This window comes from Ceratotherium simum, chromosome 11 (assembly GCF_057802395.1).
Source record: "Ceratotherium simum simum isolate JZ-2026a chromosome 11, ASM5780239v1, whole genome shotgun sequence".
NCBI lineage: Eukaryota > Metazoa > Chordata > Mammalia > Perissodactyla > Rhinocerotidae > Ceratotherium > Ceratotherium simum.
Window position 1 is genome coordinate 6778545 of NC_141910.1, and position 23451 is coordinate 6801995.

The 23451-nt window shown below is 37.8% G+C and overlaps 1 protein-coding gene across 8 annotated transcripts in view; it reads right to left on the reverse strand.

Moving 5' to 3' along the window:
* CTNNA2 (catenin alpha 2) overlaps positions 1 to 23451 on the reverse strand; it is a 1067853-nt gene that overhangs the window by 53202 nt on the left and 991200 nt on the right. For all 8 annotated transcript variants that reach the window (XM_014792722.2, XM_087436505.1, XM_087436499.1 and 5 more), the window contains 3 exons: positions 18846 to 18997; positions 9355 to 9468; positions 1573 to 1754 (listed from right to left, as the gene is read on the reverse strand). In XM_014792722.2, the coding sequence (XP_014648208.2) occupies positions 1573 to 1754; positions 9355 to 9468; positions 18846 to 18997 (448 nt within the window). The remainder of the gene's footprint in view (positions 1 to 1572; positions 1755 to 9354; positions 9469 to 18845; positions 18998 to 23451) is intronic.

A 23451-nucleotide genomic window follows, 5' to 3' on the forward strand; every position in this document is an offset into this window, starting at 1 on the left:
TTCTCCTGATCTAAACTAGCAACATGACTAGATTCATTATTCACTTTAAACTAATGAGATTATTCGTTCAAGGGATGTTATTAATGGATTGCATAATATCCATCAGATAAAGTACTAATACAATGTTGAAAGCAAGCAAATTAAGTCATCATAGGCCTTGAAAAGCAATGACTGAGCCTGCCATGATAGTCTGATCTGCAGGAAATTCGGATTTAAACAATACCTCAGACTGTTTTTTCCTATTATTATTTTTTGTGTGTGTGAAATAAATCTGTGAAGCCGACAAAGACTAACGAAAAGTACAAATTTGAACTTCTAATGAATACAATGACATTTGAAAGTCTCAAAGGTCACCCTCATAACACTAAAGTCATTCCACTGAAGTCAAAAACAATTTAAAAATATTTGGAGAAAGTGCCAAGCAATGTCATCAGTCCATATTGGCCAGAGGCAAAGGGTAAGAGATGAGGCAGAGATGTTCCACATTTTATTATAACCTATAATCAATTGTAGCCTTTTCTTATTAGAAGCATTCAACAATCATTAAAAAAAATTGTCACCCATATGGTGATATTTTGACATGCCACATATCTTACATAGTTTTAACAACAAATACCATGATGAAGCATTAAAATATCTTTGCTCATGTGTGTCTATGTGTGTCTGTGTTTCCCAGAAAGAAAACTCGGCAGTGAAATGATAGCTTACATTTGTATGGCAGCATAATTTACAACTGCATTACCCCTTTGGATTTTAAAACTCTCCTGTGAAGTTGGTAAGAAAAGTATTTTTTCTCCATTTTGCAAATAAACAAAGACAGTAAGAGACTAGTCCAAAATCACCTGATATATGGATTCAAAATCCCGAGATCTTTTCACTGAGCTTTGCTCTCCCCTGGTTTGCCCTTTGGGTGGTAGAAAGGGCAGAAATGTCACCTCCCTTTAAAGAGGAGACTAAAAATGCAATGACAGAAACAGCAATGACCCCCGGTGAAAAAAGGCTCCTGACAAAATTCTGACTGGTCTCTTGATTTATTAAAAGCACTGCTCAGAGCAAAAGGAAATAAAACTTATACAATTTTTAAGTTCCCTCTCAAACTTATGGAATCAGATTGTTGAACTTGATTCTTTAAGCTGATATTAATGCTAGGTCACGAGCTAGCATTAAAGCATATTACATATATATGTGCACACATACATTATGTATAGATACATATTTTTTCCAAAGGGATATTAAATCATTCACCTTATCTTCAGAATAATATTTAAACACATTGCAAAATAGCACAGATGAAAAATGAGCCACCCAACCCCCAGGAATTTGATTTTATGACTGACTTAGGACAGATAATTAAAACAATAATAATTACAAAAATGAATCTGTTCTCCTTGACCAAAAAAATCTATCTGCTAAGAATAGGTCATTTTGACTTACACATGTAAATTTTATAATACCACTACCTTGCTTTGATATAGTATTTTAATTTTTCAGCAGGCTTTCACATGCTAATATACACTGTTATGCTTCTGGGTTTAATGAGAAAATCTTCATCTTCCTATCTCTGGGCCTCACCTTGTGAAGTCTGTCATTTCCATCATGATCATACACATCTGCTTGGCCAGCACAATTATATCATTGCCACTGTCGTCCCATTTGGCCACTTCAGCATCCAGCTTGCTTTTCTCTTGGTGGAATATCTCCACCTGCTCAGCTATTTTTGCCTTCTCCTCCTGTGGTAGTTGCGCCATGATGGCCTGTGTGGGTTACAGAAAATGTATGACTAATGGTGACAAAGGAAGTACATACAGTAGGTCAACTCTGCCTCCAGTTAATGGCAAAGCTAGACCCTGACAAGGTTTATAGGCTCCCACCATTCTGGAAATTACGTGTTCTCCAAACCCCAGGAAGGGAAAAGCACAGACTGGTAAGGTCTCTAGATCCCTGTCCCCACTCCCACATACAAAGAATATAGAGATCCAAAGGTACATGCACATTGACAGTAACAGAACTTCTCTGTCACTTTGATGACATATGTTTGTTCAAAAGAATCTATTCTTGACAATTTTTATATTTGGTCTCAGGAAACTTTTACCAGATGAAAGAATGCACCTCTTTCAACATTGAAATCTGCTCAGAGAAGGAAAAAAAGAAAAAAGGCCTTCTGTCACTGGGAAGGGGAGGAATTTTAAACAATATCTGAGTATCCAAGTGGGGTGGGGTGGATTGGGGAGACTTTCTATGAGTGTTAATGATGGAGTCCATGGGTAGATGCCAAACCCAGGGCATTTTAGGGATGGCATACCTATTCCCAGCTCTCCCCCACCTCCTTTATGGAAATCCTGGGATGACCATGGCTCTCTGTAGAGCCTACGAGTATGTGGATGGAGAAGTTGTTATGGGATAAAATATAGGACTGGAAACAAGGGTTGATTTTCAATAAGTGATAGGTAAGGGAATATAGAAAGGAAGAACTACAGTCTTTTCTCATTATTCATGGATTATTTATTTGCATATTTGCCTATTCCCTAAAATTTATTTGCAACCCCAAAACTAATACTTGTGGTACTTTCACAGTCATTCAGAGACATGCACAAAGCTGCAAAAAGTTCGAGTTACACAACATGCACGTTCCCAGATGAGGCTGAACAAGGGATTCTCTGCCCTCTTGTTTCAACACTCATACTATAAACAAGCGTCCTTTCTGTGGTCTACTTAGTGCCACATTTTCCATATCTTTTTACTTTTTGTTGGTGATTTTGCTGTTTAACATAGCCCCCAAGCATAGTGATGAAGTGCTGTCTAATGTCCCCAAGCACAAGAAGGTTGTGATGTGCTTTATGGAGAGAATACATGTATTAGATAAGCTTCATTCAGGCATGAGGTATGGTGCTCTTGGCTGTGAGTTCAATGTTAATGAATCAAAACTATAAAATAACATATCTAAACAAAAACACTCATTAAACAAGATTATGTATTGCTTGATTGGAAAAAATGTCGAGACTAGCAGCTCTCAGGAACCTAACCCTGTATTTCCCCTAGGAGCGATGATTCAGTAGTTACTAATTAAGTGTTCATGGTGACTTTATAGAACGTAAGTACCGTGAATAAAGAGAATCAACTGTACTTTTTAAAAGCCATTTATGCAGCAGGTCCTGAGGGAAATGTTTGACATCACCTCATTGCATCCTCACAGAACCATGTGCAACCCGCTTCACAGAGGAGCATGCAGAAAGTATGTCAATACTAGCATCCCTTAGGTTCTGGGATACATGTATTCTCCAGAAGAGAGACCAAGGGAGCATGATTTGGAGGACATAGAGCTTTCACAAAGGATAAGTAAAATAACACAGAAAAACTACTTCCTAAACTGTAAAGTTCCTCCCATTGTGAGTAAATTGTTTGAAGGAGAGGTAGCTGATGTCTAAGAGAAATACCAGTGGACATAAGCTCAGAAAAACTGGGCTCAACTAGACTGTGTCACAGACTTGGGTCAAGACCTTATGGCTACTGGATCATAACCTTAAGGATTTCAGATATAAGAATAGTAAACAATTACCTCAAAATGTTATGGTGGACAGCAAATGAAATAATAAATGAGTTAAATGATTTGTCCAAAAAAAATTAAACATGTATGGGATTATTGTTAGCATTACATTATCATCATTTCCATATTAGTTTTCCTTTGCAGGTACTCCTCTAGCTTATTACTTAGTTGCCATCAAAGAGAAGGTATGGGCCCAGAGTCTATGTGAATATCTATAAATAGGAGATTGACATGATTCCTTGAGTACAGACACGTATACTGGGTACTGTGCTAAGAGGCACAAAAAAACTTAATCTACTTAATCATTCTATAAGATTAATACTATTATTACCTCTATTTTATATAATTAATGATGATACCAAGACTCAGAGAAATTAATTAAATTCCCAGTATTATACAACTAATAAACTGTAGGAATAGCATTAAAATCCGGGTCAGCTAACATGGTACTTAACCATTGTACTTAACCAAAAAACTGGATCACCACGCATGACCATGCAGGTTAGACACTGCACAATGGTCCTGGCCCAGGGGGGCAAGGGTCACTGAAATCACCAGTGCTGTCTACCAGGCTGACCATCCTAGAGATGAGCCTTCATCTGCCCAGAGTGAGGGTATCTTGGTCTGATTTGCATAAAGGTGTCCTTGGACTAGCAGCTGCCCAGATGCTACTTCTTACTAATAGACAGCCATGTCTACTAACTTCCATGCATGCATGTGTGTGACTTTATATAAATAGTATACGAGTATGGTGTGTGTATATGATGTGTATGTGTGAGTGTGTCTGTGTGTACACACAAATTACAATCCATATTTAAAAAGCCACACTGGTACAAATACTACAGTTAAAGTATTTAAAATACTATATTTTGAAAAAATATTTTAAAGTACTTTTAAAAACTGTATTTATAAAGGTGGTTAATATACAAAAGAGTTTGTTGTAAACTCACTTATGCAATATTGCACTAATAACAAGGCAGCTACTCCAATGCATTTAAGATAGGTTTGGATTTGCAGAAGTTAAGTATGCACTTTTTTCCTGAAGCATCCTTGTCTGATGATCTAACTCTGTCCTTGATTAATTTATCCTCCTTATACAAAATTGATAGTTATGTTTTACTTAGACTTCACAAGTTTTAAGCAGCATGATTTAAAGCATTCACTAGGTGTTTCTCTGTAAAAGAATCCATAAAACTACCCGGCAGACCTCCAGACTCTAAAGTCAATCCCCAGATGGAAAGCAGTGCCTCTCATTGCTCCAGAAGGATTAAAGGGTATACACTTCTCTGTCAACTATATCACTTGAGTTTCAATTGTACAATTTAGCATTTGAATATTGTCTGCCTTGCTCTACTTTCTAATTCCTACTAATGCCCTACCTCTGACTTCTCTCTGAGCTTCCTTAGGGTAGAGGCCTCAGCGTCCTGCACAGAGTAGAAGCTCAATCAATATATTTTGACAGACTGCTTAAACATTCTTCCACTCATGTCATCAACATAATTTGAGAGAAGTTGCCAGAACTGACAAACATTTTCTAAGGGCACAATTCTGAAGAAAAACTGGTCCCTTCAAAGCAGATTTGCAAAGGAAAATGTTCTTTTGACTCTAGGGGTGCTTGATCCGCATGATACACTTAATGCTGTGTGACTTGGGTGCAAAGCGTCATTACTTTTGCTTCTGCTGAGGTAGCTATCGATGAGCTGGAGTCTTTTCCTAAATATTCTTAAAATGCTCTTGCCTTTAAAAAATTCATAATTGACCTTTTCTGAAACTGGAATTGAATAAAAGGTTATCTATAAACAGTAGATCACAAACTGTGAAATTTGCAAGTTAATCAAATTAAAATTCAACACATGAGTTTTAATTAGGTCTTATCAATGTAACTCAGCAGTTTGAAATGTTAACACATTGAAGCCGTTCTGGCTAGAAAAAAAAAATTAGAGGCTGGCTACACTAAAATCAAGTTGAACACAAAATACAACACATGCAATTGTTTATTCCCTCCAACTAGGGGAACGTGAGAAAAATTATTTTCATGGCCAAGAAGAGAGGGAACAAATCAGCTTTTCTGTTTGTGTTATATAATCACCTGGGGCCGTCTGAGTTTCTGCTGCTTCTATTCACAGGAACCAAGCACAGCTCTCTAGATTGTTAATCTGATTGATCTGCGGCCCCATATTGGTGGCATCAGAGCCTTGAATCCACAAAGTTTCCTACCCCCGCACCCCAGGCTCCCAGCCTTTCCTCTGAACAGCCAACCATTTTTTGTGATTAATGTTATAAACTCTACTTGTTAAATGAAAGTGCAAATCACTGATAGAAGCCAGCAACCACTCACGCCAGAATCTTTTTGTCAACCTAAATCTCAAGGAGCTTTTGATATAATTCTTTTTCCAATCTCAAAGAGAAAAATGACTTTTGAAGTCTATGGGCCTCCAAATGGACAAGTGTTAGTTTCTTAAATGCAGAGCAAGAGTCTAACATTAAGCCTTCAAGTACATGAATGTTTATAAATAACGATTAAAAGAACTAAAACTCAATGTGCCCATTTCTACTCACTTGGTTTTAAAGCAGGATAATAAATATAAGTAGTTAAGGAGTGGGTCCTTTGACTTCTACTAGTCTCAGGCTGTGAAGTGAATTGGAAAATTGTCCCATTAACTCAAGTAAAAACTTTCAGAATTGCCTAAATTATCCAGCTCTTTCAGATTAAATTATTTGGCCAGCCTTCTAATAAATGACTACCTTACACTACAAGCATCATCATCATCATCTTCATCAACTTAACATTATGTGACAAGTTTTGTTATACATTTTATTATGCAGTTCTCCTAATGACATTATGAGGTAGGATACTCATAGATATGAGTACATATCTCATAGATATGTCTACAAGGAGATGAGGGAAGGAGAGGTTAAGAAAATTGCCCCCAAATCACACAGCTTGGCCAAGCCCATATTTAAAATAAAGTCTGTGTGACTCCAAATAATGTATTCTATCACCAAGGTTAAGTGCCCAAGAGATGTCACTGACCAACTTTATCTATACCAACCTGTGAAGAAAGAGTTTATAAGATTTCGCGTCTAGGATCAAAGGGTCTGATTGCTTCTATATTTTATCAGATCAGGGTATGATCATTCTCATTCTCTCTCATAAAATGTTGTAGAGAAGCAGCAGACAAGCACACATAAAAGAAATAAATACTCTAATTTCAGAATTTGAGAGCAATGTTGGAACGGGTACTAAAAGCTTTCTCCCACCTTTACCTCCTTGCAGATTAATTTACCATTTTCAGAGAGGAAGAATTTGCCTGAATGAGAACACAAAACAAGGGCCATTAACAGGGGGGGACTGGCTGCTAGAAAGAGCAACAGCCTCTGTCAAAGACAACTTCTGCCTCCTTCACAATTTTGACCAAGTTAGCACACTTCTCTGGTCAAACGTTCGACCATCTGTCATCTGAGCAATTCAACGCACCCTCTTATTTCCAACTTACAGTCATAATTCTATGTCTCTGATTTGTCCTCCTATAATTACAGGCTAAAATAGGCTGACTCAATAACTAATCCTGTCTGCTGCAAGTTAATCACCCAGACCACATCATGGATCTCAAAGACAAGTCAGCAAGTGCTGGATTACAAGGGGTACTTTGTTCTTACTATCCTGGACCATGTTCACAATTCATGCTGAAAAGTCTTTCAAAAAAGACTATTGTCTTTTCACCTATTGGGTGAAGAAATAATAGATGATGTAGACAGGTGCTATCTGACTTTTGTTTCCACCCATCATAATTGACTTGATGTCTAATGTAAGTAAGATGTGTGAAATGGAAGTACAACGAGATCATATTCTTCCTTGTAAAAAATGGGACTAATCATGTCATTTTGACAAGATGGTGATGATAAGGCAAGACAAGGGTTGTACAATATGCCTTTGTTTTTGAGAAAACAAATCAATGGATACTGGGCTGTATCAATACTGAGTTGCAGTCAGTCAATCAAATTGACTTTGAATTGATTAACGTTTGGATGAATTACTCAAACTTGCCCTTTGTCATTGACATAACAATGCCGGTTTTACTTAATTTTGAAGATGAATTGACTTGGTTGATGAATTAGTTTAGTGTTACACCAACACCGGCTCAAAAGACTCTCAGCTTAATGAAGTTCCCAATTTTCAACATTTTGGGGGAGATTAAATAGAGTCTACAAGGGATTTTCAAAGTAGGGAGCTTCATACTCTTTTGTGCACTTTTCTACTGTCACCGGCCTGTGATCAGAAGAGATTTCTTTTCTAAAAGATGACAATTTTCAGAGTCATCTTTTATTGAGAACTTAATGTATGTCAGGTATTGTGCTCATTATTTTATAAATATTAAATAATTAAAACCACAAAAGAATCCTATCAATTAAGTCTATTATTCACATTTTACAGATGATAGGACTGAAGCTCAGAGAAATTAAGCAGCATGTAATAGAGCATGGTCCTCATTCTACCCTTTGCGATTCAAAACCAAGTCTGTCTGAAATCAAAGCCAGTGCATCTTTAGTTTTCTTGCCTTTACCCTCATATTTCCCCTACCAATGCCTGTCTAGATCTTCTGGATCATTTAATTGTTGGATGAGACTATCAGGATATAAGGCACAAAAGAGAAATTGGGTTTTAAGTACCAACACTTCCTCAACTCAACAAAACGCTTAGTCTTCTTTGAGTCCTCTTTATCTTAACCTCTGGCTGACTGTTTCCTACTCTTCTTTCACAATTCCCAAACCAGTGTGAACTTTCTGGGGTTTCCTAATCCCTGTTCCAAATTACTACCTCTTTCTCAACCTCACGCTTCCTATTCATTATCTTTCCTTAGTAAAACTTAACGTCAAGAATTAGAATATCTAATTCTCAGTTTTTCTATAATTTGACTGTTTTTACTCTATGGAAGCTGAGCCTTTAAAGGGAGGAGAATCTCACCCTCTTTGGCAACCCCCAGGAATTTCATCTCCCCCCATCTGCCTTGATTACCTGCATCTGCTCTCAAGGAGATACACCTAACTGGATTGGTCAGATTCCAGGATCCTCTTTGGAACATTTGTGCTGGTAGACAGTGTCACGGAGAGTTCAGGAATGTTCAAATGTCAGCCAGAGTGGTGATCTTTCTGTTGCTTTCTGCTTTACGCCTTAAGCTGGCATATTTCTAGTATGTCTCTGTAATTTCTTTTTCTATCACATGGAAGACAGATCTAGGGCTACTGCCCTGACCATAGGTAGATATCAAGGGGAAAAAAGTTCTCTCTCTACTCTGATGGTCTTGAACCAATTTTAAAAGACGTAGTCTTGTTTATCAGAGACCGTAGGCCAGAGTATGGAGCAACAGCCCAGCCAGTAACAAAGCAGGACTCTAATTCTCCATTTGTCCTTGCCTCTTGTGTTGTTAAGAAGCTTGGAGACTTCAAGGAGAATCATGGTGTCTGTGCCAATGCCAGATCCAAGCATTCCTATGTCCCCTGGCTGTTGAACCATCTAATCACGATCCCCAACCCCAACAAAATCCACTATACACATTAAGTGTTTGCTTTGATATGGCTGCTATGTTTCGAGTGATGGAGAGAGAATGGAGTTAGAAGAACTCAGAAGCAGTGGTGGTTACTTCCATTGTGTAAAACGTTAATTGCTAAACACAACCCCAGATGAGAGCACAGATTTCTAAGCCACGAATCTCTGGGGTTCCAAGACCCTGGAAATCAGAAATTCTCTCAAACCAATTTGGTGAACGTAGCCCCTTTGCACCAAACCAAAGTCCTTGGTGTCCACTCACCCGTGCACTCTGCCCTGCGATAAGCTGGTCATCCTCGGTCTGAACACTTGTCCGGCTGCGCACGTCATAATCTTCCTGCTCAAAGTCAGAATCATCCTCTAGTTCTTCTGGGGTCTACAGATACAGAGAAAAAGAGAAACATCAGCATATTTTAAATTGATAACCTTCACACCCTCCATACACTTTGTCACTGCAAAGGCTAAGTAACCCCCAGGAAAGACAGCTCTTGGGGGATTACACGTAAGGGATTATGTGGGAGGGTATTGGCTAGAAAAGAGTCAGAAAAATCAAGCTGCCCTAATTTATCGTTTTTTAAAAAATACATATTATTTATTACTTCCTCCTGTAGGTGTAGCAAATCTAAGTTTAACTCGACATAACATGCTTTCTAATTTTAAGAAAAATTATATTTGTGTGTTATTTCCACCCATACAAATCTATTACAAGGTAAAATATCACCATCAACAACAAACGTTAAACATATACTTCTTATATAATGCCCCTTTCACTCAATTTCATTTCTCTTTTACTCTCAATAAGTAAAAAGGATTAATCATCCCCAGGCCAATGGCTAGACCTGATGAAGTACCTGATACGGTCACTAAGCTATACAGCATACAGGTTACAACCACAGACACTAGAGTAAAGACTGTTTGAATGTGAACCTCTGTGTGACCATGGACGAAATCCTCTTAGCTGTGGTTTCCAACTATGTGAATTGGTGTTGATAATAATAGCTACCTATATGATTGTTATGAAGATTAAGTAATATACCCTGTGTAGAGTGTCTGGCACATAAGAGGCATTTTTTAAATGTTTGTCAGAATTATTACTTAGGATTTTGAAATCAATTCCTTCAAACATTTCCTAAAGTGAAGCTACCAACTACTACACACCCAGCAAGGATTAAATAACTCTTTCCTATATAATATCCATTTAACTCAGACCAGCACAGTGAAATAAGCTTGGAGACTTCAAGCAGAACCATGGTGTCTGTGCCAATGCTGTATCCCCTGGCTGTTGAACCATCTAATCGTGATCCCCAACCCCAAGAAAATCCATTATACACAGATGTGTTTGCCTTGATGTGACCACTATGTTTTGAGTGACAGAAAGTTCTCATCTTTATTTAGAGATGAGAAAACCAAGATTCTAAGAAGTTAAGCAACATACCCAAATGTCCCTGAACTAGTTAATAACAGAACTAGAATTTAGACCCAAACACCAAAATCTGTCTGACTCCAAACATATTGCTCTTTATAAGTTTTGTTGTTATTATAGTTGTCTGTTTTTTCACATTACAAATTTGGCAGAACTGGAACTATAGAATGGCTTTAAAGTGAGTGGAGTTAGATGAAGATCCTGTCTAATATGTAAAGTCAGTGTTGGAGAAAAGATACAAATGAATCCATCAACCTGGAAATAAAACACCCTCCCCATCTTGAATGACAATAATAATAGATAGCATGCACTACACTTTCCACATGCCTATCACTGTTTTGTCTAAGGGCTTTCCATACACTAACTCATACAGTTTTCTTAACAGTCCTACGATGTAGACACTATTATCTCCATTTTGCAGACAGGAAAACTGAGGTATGAGAGGTTATACCTTGTTCAAAGGCTTCTTAGACAGGCAGTTTGAAACATGTTCTCTAAACTATTAAGCTCTGTTAATTCTAAGTGGATGAACTCAGGAGATGGTGAGGATGGTACATGAAGGGAAGACAGTGCATTACTGCGAGATTCTCAGCTCAACTGTCATTGACCTGAAAGGTGATGGTCGCCCACAAACTGCTTTGGCACATAGTAACGCCACCTCCCAGGGCTCTATCCTTCAAAAGGAAGAAACAGACCCCGAGCAGTACTGATGATGCAGTTGCCCATTCTCCATCCAAAAGGGAGCATTTTTATTCTGCTGGTTTCTTTGGCTACCTCAGTGTAATTAATCAGGTGTGGTTATTGATGAAGCCTTGCGATTGGTCAGACAGGCATAAAATGGGGTCCTTCATGCCAATATCACATTATGCCTAATAATTTTCCAAGCTTTGGCATATCATTCTTGTTTTCCTTTTCTCTCATCATCAAGCTTATTAATATTCACTCAGTCATCTATAGATGTTCAATTTTCTTTCACAGGAATATTAACAGAAAGAAGAAAGAGATTGTGTTCCCATGCTTTATTAACTAAAGCAAGGGTGGGGTGGGCAGAACCTGGTTCAAATAACTGGTTGTATTTTCATTGTGGACAGAGACAATAATCTCTGATCTTTCCTTACATTTCTGGAGCCTACTGCAGAATAATTACAGCAAGTTGGTAAATTCTGCGGACAGACGAGATGACAAGATTGCAAGCACTCTTCATTATTAGTTTTTGAAAAGGAGAGAGAAAAGTAAAATGGAAAATCTCACTCAACAGAAAAAAGGAGAATATGACAGTGCCTATAGTACTGTGTCCAAACATTTCAGTGATCTGTGCATTTAGTAGATGAGTCGATGACAAACACAACCTGGCAGCGTAAGGCTAATAATGATGAGCTTGTATTCAAGTGACTATGGCTCAGGAACCAAAATAAAATTTAAAACTGAGAAAAATAGTAACCAGGATGTGGACCCAGGGAACCTGAATGTTTTTGGCCAAACTTGGCCACTCATAAGTTGTTCATCTTTGGCCGGTCACTGAGAGCTTTTCTGCTTCTGTCTCCTCACACAAAAAACGGAGATAATAACTGCTACTTGCCCTGCCTACCTCATAGGATTCTAGGGTCAAATATATATGAAAATGTTTTGTAAGCGAAAAGAGTGTACTAAAGAAATACGTGATAGTGATAATTATTATGCTTAATAAAAGATATACCTAATACAACAACAACTACAATAATAATAATAGCAATCATTTTTTACCATCCACTATGGGCCAGACATTCAGCTAAAGGATTTAATTCTTACAACAATCTAATGAAATACATTTAATCCCCATTTCATAGATGCGTAAAGAGGCTCAGAGTTGTTAAGTAAATTTTCCAGGGTGTCACAACCAGCAAGTTGAGGGTTCCAGGGCCCATGCTTTTAACCATCACAAATACCACCAGGCAAATGGATGAAATTAAAATATTTTCTTCTGCCTTAAACATGCAGCAAACTCATCCAAGCTACCCATATAACTAGTTCTGTGCATAGGTAGTTTGTTAATTGCATGCAAATGTGTCTCCTACTCATGTTGTTATTTTTTTAATTATTCATTTTAAAAGTATGAGTGTTATTTTTTGGTTGGTCAAGGACCTCCATAATTTAAAGCAGACATGAAAAAATAGCAAAGGTCTGCAAACGGGCCCAGAGACAACTAGATGTGTGTCATTAGATAGTGATGGAGGATAAAAGGAATGAACTAAATGTAAAATTTACTAGACTTTGAAGGCTGGGGATTGAGAGTCAAGCTTCAGTTCTGCCCTTATGTGCTCTCAGGGAAGGTCTTTTTACAAAAATCAAAAACCACTTTGGTCTAGTCTTGATTCCCTGGTTCTACTATTATCTAACTGTTAGATTGTGAAAGTGGGTCTTATCTGCAAATGCCACAATTAAAAGTACTAGGCCTCCAAAATTCCTCCCCTCTAAGAGTCTATGAGATTAATTTGTGCCTATTACAGAGGCCCAAGAAGATCGTGTGACCTCTCCAGGGTCACGCCACACATCAGTTGAAGAACAGGATCAATCTGCCTGCCTCCGGTTCCCAATCCAATGCTCATTCTCCTCTACAACAGCCTCTGTAGAGAAGCGAAATGAGAAAAGACTAAAGGATTTCGAGTCGTTTCACCAGGACATGTGAAAAATGTATTAAGGACCATTAAAAGGAAAGGCTCAAATGTATATGAGTTTCATTATTAGCAGAAAGATTAGGATGTAGATGAGGCAACTGCAACAGGAGAGTTTGGGTGATACATGAGAAAGGATTTCCCCACAGAGCTCTACACCACTGGAATGGATTGGAAACTAGAAAACAGAATTAAAGATTCCCTAAAGCCAATATAGAACAAAAATCTCACCAGTCAGGACTGATAGGCCACTGGCATCTCTATCCTGTATTACTCTGGAGGCCTCCTAACTAATTTCCTTCCTTCTTCCCTTGCCCCATACATTCTATTCTCACCAGGGTAGCCAGGGTGGTCCCCTTAAGATCTAAGTCACACCATATTATTCTTCTGCTCAGAACCCTTTAGTGGTTCCCATCTCACTCAGTGTGGTCCTTAGGCCACATGTGCCATTCCCTCTGCCTGAAACAGGCTTCCCCTAATACCTTTCTAGCTTGTTTCCTCCTCCTTCAAGTCTCTTCTCAAATGTCACCCAGGGACCACCCTTCATAAACCCCACACCTATTCTGTGCTCTATCCCCTTTACCCTGCCTTGGTTTTCTCCATGGCACATTAACTGGCGTATTATATCTACTTGTCTCTTCTCAGTCTCCCATCCAAAGAATACAAATTCCTTGAGGATAGGGACTTTTGTCTGTTTTGCTCACCTCTGTATTCAGGATACCTCCAACACTGGGGCATGTAGTAAGCATTCAACAAATATTTGATAAATGAATGACCAAGATTGAATTACCAAAATTTTTTAAAAATCATACTAAATTATTTGTAATTAACTGAGAAAACAAAAAACTAGGCACCTTATGGGGACCACTTTGATTAACTTGATAACAGCAATCTGTAATAGGTAAATCAATTCTGTCACATAAGTTGTTTTTAGTTTCTTCAACTCTTTATTTTCTAGCTATGACAAATACTCTGAATCCTATCACTGAGATTTTGATAATATTGTTGAATTATTTAATAAAATCTGTTTCATTAATTGATGGTATGAAGATAAACTTCATCCCAGCAGGATGAGGAAAGGAAATATTTCTTGGGAACCCATAAGGGCCAGGTCTACGCTAGTGCTTTATAGCTGTGGTAATATTTGTCCCCATTTGCAGATGAGGAAACTGAGGCATGAGAAAGAAATTAGCATGCAAATGACCCAAAAGTTAAGCCATAGGTTCACAACCTTTACTGCTTCAAGCACTCTCATTGTCTCATTTTTTTTATGGTGCCTCCAGGCTAAAAAGAAAATAAAAAAAAACAAAAGACTAACAGCTCTGTTGATTAAGCAGTTAGATCATAAAAGTAGATTAAGTTGATTGGACCTAACAACTTAGTGCCTGTTGCACATTGCATGACTTCTCAAACCTTGGAATACAATTGAACATCCATTGAGGTTGCCCTTTATCACAGCAACCACCAGAAACTCAGCATCACAAACACATGTCAGCAAAAGGAACGTAACCAAACTAATGTTTAAACTGTGAACTACCTGCAGCTAATATTTCATGCAGTATCTGAGAGACCTCTGTGTTTCCTTCAATATTTAAAAATATCTCGCTGTGCTCAGGGCACCTTCATGCAAAGTTTGGGAGATGTGAAGTTAAGCTATAGACTTTTATCTGAACCCTGACCTAGGCCCTATTGTTTCTCTTCCCTGCTTTCAAAAGTTTCATATGTAACCAAATTAATGGGTTTCAATTACAAAAGTTTAGTGCATAGATATCATTATAGATTTTTTTCACGGTCATTCTTCTGAGAAGCAACCACTGTTTTGCTGAATACATATATCCTGATACCAAGATATTACTACCATCTACCCTACCCACTTATTTTAATTTCTAATATTAAATGTTTAAGTTTTTGTGTCTTAAATATACACATGGTCCTCATTATTTGCCGATTCCTTATTTGTGAATTTGCCTACTCACCAAAGTTTATTTGTAATTCCCAAATCACTACTTTTGTAGTTATTTACAGACATGTGCAATGTGGCAAAAAATTTGAGTCACCCAATGTGCACATTCCCAGCTAGTGTCAAACAGGACGATGTTCCCCTCTTGTTTCAGCTCTTATACTGTAATCAAGTATCCTTTTTGCAGTCTGTTTAATGCCACATTTTTTTGGTATTTTTGTGCTTTTTGTTGGTTATTTCTCTGCTTAAAATGGCTCTGAAGTGTAGTGCTGAAGTGTTGTTCAGTGTTCCTAAGTGCAAGAAGGCTGTGATGCACCTTACAGAGAAAATGCATTTGTTAGATAAGCTTCCTTCAGGCATGAGTTATAGCATGGTTGGCCGTGAGTTCAATGTTAATGAATCAACAATATATATTAAATAAAGTGTCTTTAAACAAAAACACACATAAACCTAGGTTATATATTGATCAGTTGAAGAAAATGTGACCAAAGGCTCACGGGAACCTAATCCTGAATTTCCCCTAGGAGCAATGTTTCAGCATTCTAATTCAGTGTTCACAGCAACCTTATAGAATATAACTGCTGCAAATGAGGAGAGTCAAATGTACATTGGTGTGCCAGGTTTGCCTATTCATTGTTTAAACTACCATGCTGGGTAATCAGAAAATTCCTGGTAGCCGATAGATCACTAAGGACAAGTCTCAGTAAAAAGCAAACAAAAAACAGTCTCATGTAAGAGGGGCAGAGCAGATCTGTTCCAAGAGAGGAGTAGGGTCCTGAAAGGTGGGGCTGGAATACAGGAAGGACAAGCTTCATCTACTTCAGAGGATTGCCTGGAGCTGGCCTGGAGCGCCTGGATGCCAACGTCACCATTAAATATGTATTGATTGCTGAGAGGCAAGGTGATGGAGAACTTGACCCCTCAAGGTCCTTTCTGCACTTATTTTTGGGAAAAAAAGATTTCTTATTTTTCCAAAGTGTAATCAACACTTTGGGAGGGAAGAAGTCACGGCCAGGTTTGCTGGGAAAGAAACAGTTCTACTTATCTTACTGTCTTTCTTCCTGACTTAGCACAATGGATATTTTTTTTTAAAGTAGACTTAATCATTATACTCAGAAAGCAAACCAAGAAATTAAGTACAAAATGAAGTCATTTGGGTGCTGAATAGAGAAGGATTTTAAAAATAACACTTTGTACATACTGTACATTTCTCTCTTCCTAAGTTTTAAGAGGTGTGAAATTCATCTGATCAAATCACTTGAAATGTCGAGATGGAGGAATGACACTTCATGTAACAAAGATATGGCACTTTATCTAAAATTATGTTTTTTTACAGCTCATAAATGAATAAATGAATGATGGCTATAAACTTCCTCAGCCTCCCAGATGAATAGTTGTCACAAAAATGTGAAGGCTAACAAAGCAGAAAAATGGCCAAAGAGGGAATATGTCTTGAGGATTATAGTGGGATTTAGTGTCAAATGCTTTGAAAACATAACTCTCATGGTCTATTACCTTATTTCACAAGTTAGTATGCAATGGAAAAAAATGATCTAATTTGTTACCAGCTTAAAAGCCTGACTATCCTTCCTTCCCTTCTCCTCTAATTCTCGTATCTTTTCTCTCTGTCACCTTCCTATCTCTCTAGGTATCTGATTTTCTTTTCCCCCTCAACACATTGTAATAAGCACTGTGCCAGACAATGCACCATAGTGAAGGGGAAATAAAAAGATAGCCTTTGCTTTCCAAAATTTCGGTCTAAAGAAGGTAATAGACATAAAAGGAAATAGTGTAATAAATATTATTACAAGCAGAAACAGTTACAGGTAATTAAAGAATAGGGTCAGTATTTTTAAGAGAGAATATCCGGGGAAAGAAGATTTGAGACAAGTTTTGAATGATAGTAAGAGTTTGACAGATCTAAAATGGGCAAGTTAGAAGAATAGGAAATACATCTGATAGTGTCCAAATTCCAAATTTGAACTTCGCATTGTCAAGTATAATCAGTATCGTCTGAAACAACTTATGGAATGCTCTGAAGGCTTTGAATTGATTGTCTAATTATTATGAAAGAGATATTTAACATGCAAACAGTCAAGTTGACTTAAAAATAAGAAGATAAGATGCTATTTGTGCTCTCAAGTGAAGGAGTTTGTGGATATTTCAGGAGAAGCATGGATGTCAATAAAGGGGGAAGAGAGACCCTTTCTGGTGATACTCTACTCCACCTGCTCAGATCACCTTGGAAGCATCATGTTGTGCTCTGAATACCAGAGCCAAAGAGGACCACACATAGATTTAATGACTTCAAGGATAACAGGATTTGGAGGAGAATTAACACCATATGTGAAATCTTGGAAGGACTAGAGATGTATTGTCCAGAGAGAATCTATCTTACAGATGCTTCTTGAAATATCTGAAGGACCACACACAGGAAATGAATTAATTGGTTGTTGCTGTTTTGCAGTGTTTGAGGGGAGGTTGGTTTTGTTGATTTAGATGCTCAATGATCTCTCAGAGAAAGTATTTCAAAATGCACTCAGCAGATACCTTGTGTTTTCATTGAGCAGCCTCAGAGACAACTGTGGAGGCTGAAGGTGAGAATACAGTCTAGGGCTGCCTTGTCCAATCTGGTGGCCATGAGCCACGTGGAGCTATTGAGCACTTTAAATGTGGCTAGTGCCACGTTTTGGATAAATTTTGGTTAAATACAATATATTATTAAAGTTAATTTCATCTATTTCTTTTTGCTTTTTCAATGTATCTACTATAAAATTAAATTACAAATGTGGCTCACAATATATTTCTATTGGACAACATGCTCTTGAGATTAGCACTGTACAAGCCTGGTCTCTGAATCAATCATAATAGCCACAAATGTATGTGTGTCATCAATTGTGCTTTTGAATATCTAAGTTTATTTGAAGAAAGAGTTCTGAGGCTAAAAAAAGTTTGAAAACTACTATGCCAAACTCTTGGTAAGGTAAGGAGAAACAAAATCTCATCTTACAACCAAATATTATGCTGCAGTTAAATGGAATGAGGTAAGCTATGTGTCTTAATAGAAATAGATGAAGGCATATTGTGGCCGAACAAAGCAAGTTGCAAATGATACTTATATGAATTTCAAAATCTACTACATGTTTTCCAGCATATATTTAATTACCTGGACAACGGTTTGGAAGGCTCACACCTACCTGACACAGAAGACTCAGGATGGGAAGAGAGTAGGGTGAGGAAGGTTTGCTGAAAGTTTGTATAGCCTTATTTATAAAGTCTTAATTATTTGTTACAAGGAGAATGCAGCTATGTATCGCTTTGTTGTCATTATTATTATCATCATTATTATAGTTATCAATATTAATTCTACTAAGCTGAGTAATCTTCATTTCTTTCCACACCATGGTTTTCTGGTCCTGATGAGAAAATCATGTTAGCAAGAGGAACATGGAGAATAGCAGGGGCACCCTAAGCTGGTATCAAATTTAGGCACCAATGTACGCAAGAAGTAGACAGGACCTCACTCTTCAGGATATTCAGTGTTAATTTAGCTTCATTGGGATCACTCCTCCCTTTATGAGTAAAGTCCCCTGTCTGACTAAATGAGAAGCCAAACAGCTTACCAAGTTATACTAAGTAATTAAAAAACAAACAAACAGTTTGTTTGGGGTCTGTATTAACAGCTCTGATCAGCTCCGAGCTACAGAGGCCTCACCTACCCTGATCATCAGCACAGCCTTTCTAATGTCCCGAACGCCGTCATACACCAGGCGAGAGGCATCGATGAACTCATTCTCCTCAAAAGGTTGAGGGACGTTGGCACTCAGGGCTTCAATGGCAACCTCCACTTGTTCAGCAAAGCGTGGCATCACTGGGTTAAACAAAGCAAAAAGCAGTGGGTTAGGCAATCATTTTTTCATGCTCCCTTGTTCCACCCCTTGGGCAAGGTGATGGGCTCTGGGCATTCCAACAGTTCAGTGGATCCAGCTGCCCACCTGTGCAGTTTGGGGTGAACATAATTTAATGGTCTTTGTGCCACTTACTTTCAGCAGGGGAAGCAAACCATTACTCCACAAATGGTGATGGTATGCAACACAGTAAGTTTTTAAAATCTGCCCAAAGTAGTGTGGTATAGTGTGCATGAGTACAGATTTCACACTATCCTAACCTGAGTTGAGTTCCACTTCTGCTAGTTACTAGCTGTGAAACCTTAACCAAGTTTTCTTAACCCTTCTAAAGCTGTTTCTCCGTCTATAAAATACAATAATGAGATCCTATCTTAGGATTCAATGGGATAATGCATACAAATGTATTGGATGGCATCTGGCCCCTATTGAAAGCCTCAATAAATGAATATGTAACTAATTTCAGATGCTGAAGTCATAGCTGGTGATCAGCAGATCTTAACCTACATGGCTTCACGATAAAATATGAATGAAATGATGCAATGCATTCCACTTTTGTCTAGAATGTGGGACTTGAAGCATTGGAGGTGAGGGGATGGCTGTGGAGGGAGGCTTGCAAAAGGACTTTGTAAGGGGGGAAGGGAAATCCCAGGACATCCAAGTAGAAATCCTATGGAAAGAGACCAGTGGGCTCAAAGATGAATTTGAATTTGTTCCATTTTACCAGGACCACTCAGTAGAAGGTCTGGAATACTTCCACTGGCTACTTAAAAAATGTTGCTGATTCACTGATTCTCAAGAATGATAATTCAATTTTCTCAGCTGTTATCTTGTAACAATCTATTCATATGGCAAATGAAAGCCAAAAGCAAGATTCATTTTATTTACAAGGACAATAAAATAGAAGCATCATTTATCTTTTCCATTTCTGAACTTTCATGCCTGATGTGTCCTTATACTCATTTTCATCCTTCTCTGGATATCTTAATATCCATTTTAATCCCTAGTGTGAGAAACTCTGCAAAATTACTTTACTCTCTTGGGTCAGAGTATTCAAGATAAAACATTCCTAGAAAAATGTATTTCTACTAGAAAAAGTCAAACATTATATGTTTATTTTTAAAAAGGTGTAGGGGGGGTTAGAAGAAAACAGAGTAACCATTCTTCCAATAGAAATGATCAAAACCAAAGTATGCATGGGGTAGATTTCCTTCTGTGAGTGAATTATTATGATTGGTTCTCTATATTATTTGAATTTTTCATTTGGGCTTTTGAACTGCTTTTATATAAAAGGAATTTGGGGGATATTGAGCTCCACTTCTGCAAATGTGAATCAAATAAAATTTCTAAAAACCACCACATTCAACTCATGCCATTTCAGCTATCCATTTGTGTTGGGAATAAACTATTTTATATGACTGAATAACCTAGATAATTGAAATTGACCTCCTTAAGCATAAAAACATTTTTGCATGTATGTGGCATTTTCACATGGGTACCTTTCCTAAATGAAATTACAAATTCCCTTCCTTTATTAAGCTGAAAATTCTGAATAATAATAACTCCATTCTATTTGATGTTTAAGCTGCCATCATGACCATGAACGATTTTACAGATTTATACCATACCATCAATAGCACTTGGCTGCATGAATTTTTATCCCTATTGCATAACTAACAAAGGATTAGTACTCCTACATGTACATAAGATAAACACGCCTACAAATCAATAAGGAAAAAGAAAAAGAGACAAAAGACCAGAATAGGCAATTCACAGAAAAAGAAATTCTATATTATTGACAAATACATAATAAGATGCTTGACTTCACTAATAATTGGAAAAATTACAATGTAAACAATGAAACATCATTTCATACCTGTTGAGAGGGGCAAACAAATTAAAGCCTAACAATATCCATTGTATTGAGCATGTGGACAAAAGGGAACACTTCTACTGCAGATGGAGTGAAAATGCGTACATGTCATTTTGGCAAACACTTTCACAAAAATCTAGTAAAATGAAGCTTTCCAGTCCCAACCAGGGAGTTGGGACACTATCTGGGGCATGGCCAAATATTGACGTCTAAAGAGATACTGCTCTATGCTAAGTCCTCTAACTCCGGAGGGGATCACTGTGAGCTGTTCACTCAAGGTTCAGGGCGGGACACTTGGGTGAGACAAAATGGACTTAGGGATGTGAATCAGGGAACAGCCAATACATCAAAGTGAATAAGTCTTGAGGTCAAAGTTTTGACTAGGAAGAACAAACTGAAAAGAGATATCATTTGTGAGAAAGTTAAAAATACACAGGAGTACTGTGCATAATTTAAACCTCTATGTGTGTTTATTACACATGTTTTGAAAGGATATACGCCACCTTAAGTATAGTGGTTACTTTTGATAGGAGAAGGAGAAACATAGGATTCAGTAGAGGTCTTAAGGAGCCCTCAAGTATATCTTAACTCTAAAAAAATAATGGGAATCAGACATGGCAAAATGTTAGTATTTGTTACACCTCAGGGTGGAAGCAGGGTATTAGTTATATTAGCCTCTGTTCCTTTTGTATCTTTGAATCTTTTCATAATTCAAATATTTAAAAAGAGATCAACATATTATCCTCAAGGCTGTATTTCTCCTTATTGAATAAGGCTCTGAAGAAATAAAGTTCTAGCTGATGGCCCAGACCATAACAGAAACTAATTTGATCAATAGTATTCAGTGAAGAATCCCCTCAGAAATTGTGACTGCAATCAAATGCTTAATATTTGACTTATAACTGCCAGCTGGAAAGGTGAGTTAGGTAGTACCCACCTCCTAGACCCAGGATCCCGTGAGCTCATCTCTATTTGTACAGAGACCTTTGATGGCGTCTAAAAGGAAGAACGGGGTTATATGTTGCTTTGTTTTGTTTGTGCAAGGTCACCCTGAAGAAGAGTTGAGGAGGAGGAAAATGAAGGAGGTGACATGCTATCTTTTTCTGCCTGCCTCTAGGTCTGATCCTGTGCCCAAGGGAGAGGAAAGAAAGGTAAAATCTAAAGGGACCATTTTCATGAGAGATGCTCTAGGGCCCAAAACATACCCAGTGCTGCTCTGAAACTCCAAGTTTGGAGAAGGGCATTCTATTTGCTCCAGCATAGAGTACAGAATCTCTCCAGGGAGAGTTAGGAGGTGGGGTCTTGGTATGAATAACAGTGTTGTTGATGTGGCATTGTCAGAAGAGGCAGAAACAAGGACCTATTGTGAAGAGATTGGACCAGAAAATACCATCAACCTTCCAAGGGGAAAAAATGGTGGAGAGAGGGGTACAGATCCTTATTTTTTAGATGGGGCCTCAGAGTGCAATTTAGCCTTAATAGTCCAATGATCTTATTATACTCCTCAAGCTGGTAAAACCTAGCACTTGAACTTATTCAATTTGATTTTGCTCACTGTAACTGACAAGACATCCATCTCTCATACCACAAGTCAGTGTTTCTCTAGGTCTGTCCCTTACAAAAATCTTACTCCAGCTCTGCTCTTAAGTGCATTTAATACGTAATTTAGTGCTTGGCCAACTTCTACTGCTCTTTAACCAACATACTTTTGATCTCCACATTGCTGTTCAATTTCCTGTGTTAGTTTTTCCTGCTTTGTTTTTAAAAGTGATAAGACGGAAAAACAAAAGTTTATAGAACAATGATCCATCTTGACAGAACCTAAGATGTCAGTTTAACTATGAATTCTTCTAACACTTTAATAGGGTCTGAAAAATTAAATACCCCCAAAGTAATACTGAGATAGAAAAAGCCTCAAACTATTTCAAATATGATGCTGATTCTGCTTCCCACTAATTAGGACAAAACACAGCATTGCCTTTGTGATTCGCACATTATATATTAACAGAGTTTCTGATATAGGATTATATAAATAGAAGCTTCTTTCTACTTTCTGAATTACATCCAAAAATGTAGATACCACTTTACCGTTATTTATCAGAAATTCTGGATTGCTCTTAATAGCTTATGTCCTGAAAGGGTGATCAAAGTTGGAAATAAACTTTTAAGTTCTCACTATACTTTTGTATGCAGAGTGCACACTGGGCCACAAAATGATGACACTCCAGGAGTAATGAAATCAGAGCTAAATATGCATACAAAAATCATTGTAGTGCTGATGGAGATCCGAAACCAGAGGTGAGGAAGATCTGGACTGAATCCTCCTGAGAGACTTCAGAGGTGAAGTTTCAGAGCACAAGGTGAATCAGTAAAATGAATGAGAAGTTGTGCTAAAGATGCAAATAGGACTGCTGACAACTGTAAGAGCAAAATCCAAGGTTAACTAGAGGTTGTGGAAATGAACGGCCAACCAACTCCACTGCCTCGGAGTAACTATTGAAAAGGTCTGTGCTCAGCTTTCAATGCTCCAAGGATTCCCTTTAACAT